Raw genomic sequence first — 10718 nt, forward strand, 5'->3', positions numbered from 1 at the left:
ACCTAGTTTCGTACATGATTTAAATAACACGTTGGGGTAAAATCAGTGAATTGAGGTAGGTTATCATTGAGTTCGATCAGTCAGTTATGCTAGCTATGAATGACTTTAGAATCAATCTTTTGAATTCTAATAGAAAATATCGAACCAAAATGATAGGCTGATAAGTCGTACAGAAAAAATATAAAACTTTGTAACTTTTTCTCTCAGAAAGGGGAGTGCCTTGTTCAAACTTTCAGCATGATCATAATTTTTTTTGAATTCACGGATAAAATTATCGAAAAAGTCTTTAAAGTTTTGCAACAGAAAGGTTTTAGTCAAATTCTCTTTGGAGAATATTTCATGGTTTAAGAAATCTCAAAATCTGCTTGCTTATAGTACACTGATCTGACCACGTGCCAAATTCTGCATAGTTTTAAGACTTTTATGAATAATGATAATATTTTTCAATTTCAGGCTCAAATTTTTGAAGAGAAATGGGTGGCTGGCTTAGTTTCCAAAAAGACCATGAATCTACCGAAGATGTCAAAAAATATTGCCAATCTATCATTTTTGTACGATTTTATGGACAGACGAACAGTATGGTAAGGCTACACGCTTTTTTTATAAGAACCATGCTTTTCCATTTCATCATGGATACTCTTAATTTTTGAGGGGAAAATTATCCTAAATTACGGTATTCTTGGATTAGGATTCAAATTTAACTTCAATTTAACATGAAATACATAGCTGAAGCATAAACTGGCACTTTTGTGAAAGCCTTGAGCTTTATAGATGGGTAATTGGCGATTAACAGTTAAAAATGCTCTAAAAACTAAAAATGGCATTCTTAGGTTCCATGATGGTGATATTCTTACATACTATATTCTTAAATTTTTCGCCAATTTCACTATAAATATTCTGAGTATATTCTTATAAAAAGAGTGCGTGTATTTAATGAAATAACCATTAAAGTCTATTCACGATAAGTGTGCACTCTTTTTTCTTTTACCTATAACTTTTGAAGGAATTCTTTAATATTTATAAATTTGGTATCATTGGAAAGATATTAGTGAGTGGAACAATTTGAAATAAAAAAATCTTTAGAAAAGTTCTAAAAATGAAGATGAAAATGAAGAAGAAAAATATAAAAATCTTGTAGAAAAGTGCTATGACTATAATTTTCACTGAAGTGAATTCTTAATTGTCGAACGTCATCACTGTGAAAAAATTTCTCAAAAATAATCATTCAATCAAAAGATATCAAACAAAGTTATAAGCTGATTGACGTCAAAAAACGATGTTTTCTGCTGTTTTTTAGGGTCAATCACTTATTAACTTTGTATCATAACTTTATCTTGAATAAATATTTTAGTGAAATTTCTTCCCAGTGATGACCTCCTAAGATCAAAGAATCTCTCCAGCGAAAATGAAAGTTATACTGTAGCACTTTTCTACAAGATCTTCATTTTTTTCTTCTTTATTTTCATCTTCGTTTTTAGAATTTTTTTCAAAACTTTTTTATTTCAAATTGTTCCACTCACAAATATCTCTCCAACGATACCAAATTTATAAAAATTGAAGATTTCCTTCAAAGGTTATAGGTAAAAGAAAAAAGAGTGCACACTTATCATGAACAGACTTTAGATAGGAAAAGAAACTTTTGGTCAATTCAAAATTTTAAGCCACTCTTTCTCGATCAATAATTTTTGAATTAGCTATTTTTTCCAACTAATTTTGTTAAGAAAAAAATTTCCTTCGCAAAGCAAAATCCTTTAATTGTGTAGCCTAAATTCTTAAATATTCTTAAATAGCTTTTGATAAAGTAGCCGCTCGTTAAAATTTGTATTCACTTCCTCTAAAAACTAGTTGACACGACATGAGGTAATATACCTTAAGAACTTTTCTCGAGGTGGAGAAAACTTTTACTTATTGGTAATTTGGAATTTTAGATGCTACCAAGGACCATGTTTATTAGCGAGTGCCTCACTAAAAACCGAGATTTTTTATCCCGTTGATTGCGTAGAAAAAACGCGGGTGACGTCTAGTATAGGCTACATGTTTATCAGAATATTTTCGTTTATAGAAATCACACGAAATGGACCGCGATGATGTCGATGCTGGAGGAAGGGAGAAATCTAGCCTTGGTATTATTCTGAATGAGCTAGACCGTGAGATCAAAATGGCTCCAACAGTTGCCGAATTCGAAATGACGGAACCAATGAAAGCATTGTTGAAGAAGTTGGCAGTCATTAGAGTTTGCACAAAAGAATGTGAGAATGAAGAAGATTGCCTTAAAAGGCTTTTGGAAGATTCAAAACATTTTGAGAAGATTTATCGCGAAAGGGGTCGTAAGTATTCTTCTTTTCAAACAAGATTATACAAATTGTGTCTCCATAACTTGAACATGCGCAGAGGGAACAAGAATTTATGCGTTCGAAATTTTGAATTATCGAGTAAGGTTAATAAAGCATTGTTAACTGAAGGGACAAGAAAACTTGTTTGAGTTAAGGGATAGTACTTAAAAAACGACAGTTTTCTTCCTGTTTTATTCAAAATACTTTAATAAAATACCATAACTTTGTATCGGGGGATAAAGTCGTCTTTGACGACGGTTGAGATGGCTATCGAAGTATATTATGTTGTCTTAAATGAAGCTGATGAATGAAAAAGTGAAAAGTCCTCTTTGACGACGTCTTGGACAATGAGAGAATAATAGACCTTCATAGCAGTTTTGGAGTACTTTCTGTAAATTCTAGCGGTTAGAGGAAAAGGAGACAATGGAATTGGAAAAGAAGTTTTTTATCTTTATAGACAAATCAGAGAATCTGCATGATGACCATGACTTCTATTGGGGAACGCGACAGCAAATGTTGTTTGGCAAAGTGATCGTTGATTGGTTACCTGAACACATCGAGACAAAAACTCCACCTATGGATCCTATTTTTGGAGTTCTGTTGAACCCTACTGGAGGTTTGTATATTGGGCTCTTCCAAAAAGTTTTCGTACATGAGGAGTGGATGATAGAGTTTCCTAAAATCTACAAAATTTGCCTTGTCCGAGGGGGGGGGGTAACTTTAATCATTTTGAGGGTAATTTTGACTGTCAAGGGGGTCAAGAAATGCTTGTCCGGGGGGTAAATTTCCAAAATAATTTTATATCCTCCACCCCCCCCATATATTTAAATATTTTCTGGAAAAGCCCATTCTCATTTTTGTCATATTTTTTTTGATTCCATCTTCCCAAACTCGAACTAAAAAAGTCTCTTAGCTATGGTATTTTTCATGATTCTGATAGCGCTCACGATTGTTCATGTTCATCAGGTATATAAGAATATTTATAAGAACAATTTTAGAAAAACAACGAGGCTCGAAAAAAAACCCCAAAAATAGAAAATTTTAAGAACATTGTTGAGCCAAGAATAACTACAATCATGGTCGTAATATTTGAGAAAAAAGGGAAATCCACCAGGAAGTTTTGAATAATAACCGCAATCGATTTGTAAGTGCTCTAAAGTAGGTTGGAAGGGTAGAGTTTTAACTCTGAGTTTTAACATGAGACTTAAGACTGAGGATCGAAATGTTCAAAAATGGTCCATTAAGGCTCATAATATAGCCTGGAGGTCTATAAACCCGAGCCAAATTGATAGATGGCCCAAAATCGGCTTTCTCACCCGAACTCCAAATTTCGAAAAACGAGAAAATAAGCTTAATTCTCAATAGATTTCGACCATGATTGTAAATGCTTAGTAAATTATCACATTAGAATAGACCTCAATCCTATCTATTAAAAACCAGAACAGGCCAATTGATGCTCATACCACGAAAACAATAAAAAATAACCGAGCCTGAAAAAAATTACCTTATCGGCCCTTTTTACACCGGTCCTTATTACGTCACGAGCCCAAAAATACCGCCAATAAAGGCCGGTGTAAAAAGTGCCGATAAGATATACTGATTCTTATAAAGAAGTTTAAAATTTAGTTCTCATTCTTGGTATTTATTAAGGGCTTGTTGGGCCAGGTGATTTAAAATGGATGCACGATTCTTTATTCGACGATTTGGGACCTTTTGCATATCATTCAGCTGTTCATGATGCTTTCGGATATTTGAAAACAAACCATAATTCTGGTCCTGGATATTGTTATTTGAACAAAGGAATTTTTGGTGATTGGAGTCCATTTGGTGGACAATTATTTGGCTTGAGGTATTGGAATGGGCTTTTGGGTGAAGCCCAACCAGAAGAAGCAAAGGCAGATCAGTTTGTGTTCAAATAAAAAGCGATAACACAATTGAAACTCTTATAGGTAAACAAAGTTTCTAAAGCTATACCCTATTTCTGTGCAGAATGGTGCATCCGTGAATATTATTTCTTGTTCATCCTGTAACATTTAAGTTACTAAGTTATGAGTATTTCAGCTTTTATTTCTTTCTAAGAATTTTAGAATTTGTAGTATAGTATATTTTTATAAATTTTATCTTTCAAAGATCTTAAGGATTTTTTTCATCATCGGTTGAGAAATTTAGGTATTTAGAGTACCGTACCAAAGCGATTTTTCCATTTCATCATGGATATTCTTAATTTTTACAAAAACTTTCTATACAGGGGAAATGCTTTTTCACTCTTTCAGGTTCAGGTTCAGGTTTTAGTTCAGCCCCCCGGGGGGGTGGCAGGGGTGGGGGGTACTAGGGCAATGGGTTACGGGGTTGCTCGCTGGTCAGGGTACCTTTTTAACCTCCACGAGTCCCAGGTAGGGGTCACAAAAACACTAAAATAGAAAAATTCCCTCGTAGGGTGCCTATTTTTGGAAAATTTGGGGAAAAAGTAGAAAATTTGAGAAAATTTTGGAATTTCAGTCCCATTCAGGGTCACTTTTTTCGCAAATTTCGAGTCCCACGGGGGTCCCACGTAGGGTTCATTTTTCGAACCTCAGCGGAGCACCCCCGTCGGTCGACAAGGGTAGTACCCCCCCCGGGAGTTCAGCCAAATTTTATAATGATGATGCATATTTTTTTTTAATGTTTTGCCAATGGGCTATTCCAGAAATAGTCTGTACCCCCTATGTTGAGGAGAGGGGTCTGGTTTTTTGAATGATAAAATCCAGGGTTTTGATCAGTAAAATCGAGTTCAAAATCCAGGGTGGTCCAAAGAAATGGGAGAAAAAAATCCAAGGCGGTCCTGAAAACTGGAAAAAAATCAAAGGGGTTCTTTTTTAAAAAAAGATCACCTCAACATAAGGGTTACAAATTTTTTCTGAAATGAATATTCTCATATTCTCATTATCATACTACACGTTTATTGCATCAAATGTATTATGAAAGAAAACTTCCCTAACAAAGATGTGATGTTGTGTTATATTGTGATTTTGCAAACCACATAATGTTAATGTTAATGTATATATTCTTTAAAGTCGAAAAATGTGTACAAATCTGTACTAGCTTTAAGCTAATAGAGTTCGACTGCCTATTTTACAAAATGAATCATTCATCATCATCTGTTAATGCCCAATCGCTGACGATTTCTTCTGTAGAGCATTTTGGTTTATAATTTGAAGATATTTTTATTTGGTTTTGTAATTTTTTAACGATGCGTAGTTTTGTTCTTGGGCTTCCTCTTACGCACCAGTTGAATCCTTTATTGTTATTGTCTTTGTTAAGTTTCTTCGCTTGTTCGTGCATCTCCTTGATCTTTTTCCGTTCGTTGATTGTGAAATCTTCCGTTATACTTACCTGAAAGAAACAAGTTTCTTTTAGCATGTGTAAATTCTTCATGATAAGATCTTTGTCATGTTGACTTTGCAGGGTGACTTTCAGAGGACGGCCATTCTTTGTTTTTCTGTTTCCTAATCTGTGGTGAGTAACATTGATTTCTGGAACATTGATGTCATCTAGGAGTTCTCGGAACCGAAATATGTCATATTTTTTCCCATTTTCTTCTTCTTCCTTATCTGGGCCTGAATATTCGAGAAACCCGTGAACGATCATATTCAGTTTTCTAGATTCTATGTCTCTCTTTTCACTTTCTTCCTTCCGTTTTTGTTCTTCGGCAGATTTTAAGTCTTCTTTGTTCTTTTTGGTAATCTCAGCGTATGTTTTCTTTGATGTTTCAGTCATTATTTCTGCTGTGTGCTTTATTTCTTCCTTAATCATGCTTCTTGTCTTCTCCTCCATCTCTTGTAGTTTTCCTGCCAGAAAGGTTTTGAGGTCATTTTTGATGGAATCACGGGTTTTTGTGTTGGTGTTGACCTCCTTGTTCAGTTTTTGTATGACGTCGTCTTTCTTTTTAAGTTCATTTTGCATCATATGTTGAGTGTTTTTCCCCACTTTATTTCTTAGGTTTTTCGTTATTCGTACGCAGTTTGAACATAAGTAATGATCGTTGTAGGATGTCACGAATATTTGTAGTTGATACAGGGGTAGCTGTGTGCACTCATAATGAACTGATCTTTTACATTTTTTGCATGTTAAGCGATCCAGGTCATCGTCTTCAGTACATCTTGACGGCGTGCAAGCTTGAGGTGGTGAGGCTGCTTCGAAAGGCTGATCTTTATCCATTTCATGTTATTTTCATGAATTTTGATGTTTTTATTGGTTTTCAGCCATTTTGTCGAAGAGCGTTGCAAAAGCGTCTGATCTAGTTGACGTCAAATAAAAACGTCATATACGTTACTTTTATAAGGACAAACTATATAAGAACATTTAGGCTTCCAGAAGCAGCCAACGAGCCCATTTCCCCGAAATATCTGTTTCCCTTTTCCAGGAGAGAGCTTTTTTTGAAAAATGGGGAAACAGATCCGATTTTCTAGGAGAGACCTTTTCCTTAAAACTATCTGTTTCCCCGCTCCAGCTGATGACGTCATCAGAGAGAAACAGATCAATATTTCTAGGAGATGACATAATAAATTGGGAAGCAGATATCTGTTTCCAAAAAAGATGATATTGCTTCGGAAACAGATTGGACTTTATGGGGGAAACAGATATCAATAACAAAAAGAAAGGGAAACAGATGAAAATTTCCAGGAGAGGGGAACAGATATCCTATTTGGGAAAACAGATCAAAATTTTAATTCTGAAAATTGTGGAAACAGATCAAATTTTCTAGGAAAGATACTTTGAGATTAAAAATTTAGGTTTTGCGGAGAAACAGATCTTAATTTCTAGGAATAAGATTTTTGAAATATTCGGCCAACAGATCAAATTTTCCAGGAAGCCTATGTCTGGGAAACAGATATTTAAAAAAAGGTCCTCGTTGGATGCTTTCGGGCTTCGATGGCTGAAATAATAAGAACATGTTAAGAACATTTTTAGGCTTAAACTAAAAAAGTTGAGAGCATCCGAAGGCTTCAAATTTTGGATGTTCTTTAAAAAAACGTGTATTTTTATCATTGCTTATTTTAGGTGCCTGCGACACGTTTTTTTTTATTAGAACACCTAACATTTGGCTGAGCCTGGATGTGCTTATTTTTTTAGAAATTTTCAGCCTAAAATGTTCTTAAATGCGTTCTTAATTTTTCAGACTACCCTAAATCGACAATATCATGCAAAATAAAGGGCACTTAAAATTGGTAAAATTTGAACAATACATATTTGACTCTCGATTTTAGAAAATTCATTCCTAAGTTCAGTTAAAACTGCGTGAAAAGAGAAAAGAATTGTAGTTTCTTGTCATTTTTTCCCAAACTGAGGCTGGGCATGTTCTTAAGATGTTCTTAATTTTTGGACGAATTTCAGCCTCAATGTTCTTATAAACTAGGTTCTAATAAAAAAAAACGTGTAATTGAAAATATTCCAGGTGACCAGTACAAATTGTTGACACGAATTAGCACAATTTGGTTTTTCCAGAAAAAAGCGTAAACCCCCTGGAATTCTGACTTTTACATGATACAAATGATTCTCTAATGGAACTTCAGCGTCAGCGAAACCTGGGGGGGGGCTAGGGGGCATAGTCAAGGCCCTGGGGCGGGGGAACTGACCTTACGGCCGACGAGGATACGTGCCGCTGGATTTCGAAAAAGTTGACCCTAACCCTATCAGATATGAATTTTTGGTAAAATAGTGACCCTGTCCTTCTGTCAGAACGAAAAATTAAAAGTGTCGACGCGAGATCTCACTCGATAGCCTCGATAGCTGCGATTTAAAATCGATTTAAATTCGCAGCTTTCGAAAATTGTTTTGGGCGGTAAAAGGGCGGTAAAAGGGCGCGAAAGAATGATACCGTTATTGAAGCATTACAGATACAAAAGTTATCGGATGCTGGTCATGTAAAGCAGTCCTTCACTCGCACTGGTCCTTCAAAACAAAAAACCTGTGAACGTAGAACAAGAATGGTGAACGTGTTGCCTGGTAGCATTATATTGTCATGTCACTGCTAATAATCATTCATTTACCTCAGCTAGCACGAGCTTTGACCCTGAAGGTAGGTATACAGGTATAAACTTTTTACTTATAGCCACTTTTATTATCAGTGTAGACCTAAAGCTAAAGCTCTAAACCAGACCCGATCAATCGAACTTGTCGAACCAATCGAACAATCGAACTAATCGAACTCCATCGAACGATTAAAGTTCGATTAAAAAAATTAATCGAACTCTAGGATTTTTTAAAAGATTGTGAGTGTTCGATTAAGTTCGATAAACCAATTTTGTTCGACAAGTTTGTGCTGCTCCACCACACCGTATATTAGCTTCTTTTCAAAGCCAAATTCGGAATGTAAATCGGGAAATTCTTCCGATAACGGATTACACACTTTTCATGTATCCTTTTAGCGCCAGAGGCGGTTTGTTGGGGCGTAGCATTCCGCCACTCGGGCGCGCGAAATCGCAACAGAGGGGCTACGGACTTTATTCCGGATAGACAAATATCCGGGTACAATAAACGTCAAGCTGTTAAGTCCGGGAACTGTCGAAATGGCAATCGCGTGCCAGGACAAGTTTTTGCAAGCCAGGGAAGATATGAGGGTTTAATATCATCGAACTAATCGAACTTTTTATTGACCGAACTAATCGAACTGCTATTGCTTCAAAAATTGTGAGTGTTCGATTAGGTTCGACTAATTTTTTTAATCGAGCTTTAATCGTTCGATGGAGTTCGATTAGTTCGATTGTTCGATTGGTTCGACAAGTTCGATTGATCGGGTCTGGTCTAAAACAGCATCTAATAACATGAAAACCAGAATATGACCAATCTGGAAAGTAAGGCATGTACGCCGGATATCTCCGGCGCAGACTTAGGATTTCATAGGCTTACACAAAGGCTACGGCAAGAAATCTCTGGCGTAAATATTCTCTTCTTTCCAGACTGGGAATATGATTCTTCAATGGGAATCAAAACTATAAAGTGCACTTACAAACATCAATTTTTCAGATCTAACAAAATTAATAACCGCACTGTCATCATTGACAATAAAACAAACGATCTTCTGTCAAGAGCCTTGTAAACATTCCAACAAACTTCCATCGAAATGATCTATCACAGCTCAATCTACCATTTTTAGTGCGGCCCGAGGATTGAGCCGAGAACGCTCCGCAAACTCTTGCGGGGCTGATAAACTTCAATCTGTCAATCATTTTCTCAAGCGAAGAGTAAGCGAAGCGAGTCTAGCTTTACGATAGTGCCGCGGGTCATCAATGGATAGTATCAATTATCATTATCCCTTTATTTTCATTCCTAGAACTTTTGAAAAAAAAAGGAAAAATAGAAAAGTTGAATTTCTTATAACATGAAAACCAGAATATGATTATTCAATGGGAATCAAAACTATAAAGTGCACTTACAATCATCAATTTTTCAGATCTAACAAAATTAATAACCACACTGTCACCATTGACAATAAAACAAACGATTTTCTGTCAAGAGCCTTGTAAACATTCCAACAACTTCCATCGAAATGATCTATCACAGCTCAGTTTACCATTTTTAGCGCGGTCCGAGGATTGAGCCAAGAACTCTCGCATAGCGCCCGAGCTCCCGCGCGGCGCGCGCCGCGGGGATGAAAAACTTCAATCTGTCAATCATTTTCTCAAGTGAAGTGTACGCGAAGTGATTCTAGCTTTACGATACCGTGAGATTGGGTAACTTGCATCAGTAGAGGCTAACATGCATAGCCCTCAAATGAAAGACCTGGCTGGTCATTAAAATACAACTACTCAGCTCCGCTCGCAGCTCTACTCTACCATTTTTGTTTTGATTTAATTTTGTATTTTAATGACCAGCCAGGTCTTTCATTTGACAGTTACAGTAGTCACACTAGGAAATCTAGCTTTCAGAAAAAACAACATCTGTCATCTACAGGATACATTTCAACAACAAGGATGAGAGTTACCTGAATCAAGTTCGCAAGACAATATTAATTAAAACTTGAAAATTGGAAACAAAATAAAACGTGCAGCAGCCAAAATCAACCAACCAAAATTTGTCATTCAATTCCTGAGACAGCCCTTCCATTTTTAAGGCCTTGTTTATACGCTAAAGTAAAAACAATTACGCACATGTAAATGGGTCATTGTTTGAGGTCCGGCAAAATTTCCGGGAGATAGCCTATTCGGCAGTACGCGGATCTAGGTGGGTTCCGCCTCCCCCGTAGATCTTTTTCTTGGGAAGTTGATCTTCAAATTAGTTTTCAAGGTTGGCTTGGCTCAAATTTTTTCATCTATGGCTCAAATTTTAGGCAATTTCTCAAAGTTTTTGAAAATGTTAATTTCATTAAAAAGCGCCGGGTTATTTTTTCATGAATCCCTTTAGAAG

General features: G+C 36.0%; 1 protein-coding gene across 2 annotated transcripts; it reads left to right on the top strand.

Annotated features, from left to right (window-relative positions):
- On the top strand, nt 1-4485 carry LOC136816420 (uncharacterized). 2 transcript variants are annotated; one of them, XM_067072743.1, is made up of 5 exons: nt 1-55; nt 454-581; nt 2063-2327; nt 2791-2949; nt 3984-4485. In XM_067072743.1, exons 2-5 carry the CDS (start codon nt 474-476, stop codon nt 4250-4252), a joined length of 801 nt encoding a protein of 266 aa, XP_066928844.1. In that variant the 5' UTR covers nt 1-55; nt 454-473; the 3' UTR covers nt 4253-4485. The 2 variants fall into 2 exon arrangements, with proteins under 2 accessions (XP_066928844.1, XP_066928845.1); XM_067072744.1 differs by lacking the exon at nt 1-55 and adding an exon at nt 209-235.
- The last annotated feature ends 6233 nt before the right edge of the window (nt 4486-10718 follow it).

Source organism: Clytia hemisphaerica, unplaced genomic scaffold (assembly GCF_902728285.1).
Source record: "Clytia hemisphaerica strain Z4C2 unplaced genomic scaffold, Clytia hemisphaerica genome assembly, whole genome shotgun sequence".
Classification (NCBI taxonomy): Eukaryota; Metazoa; Cnidaria; class Hydrozoa; order Leptothecata; family Clytiidae; genus Clytia; species Clytia hemisphaerica.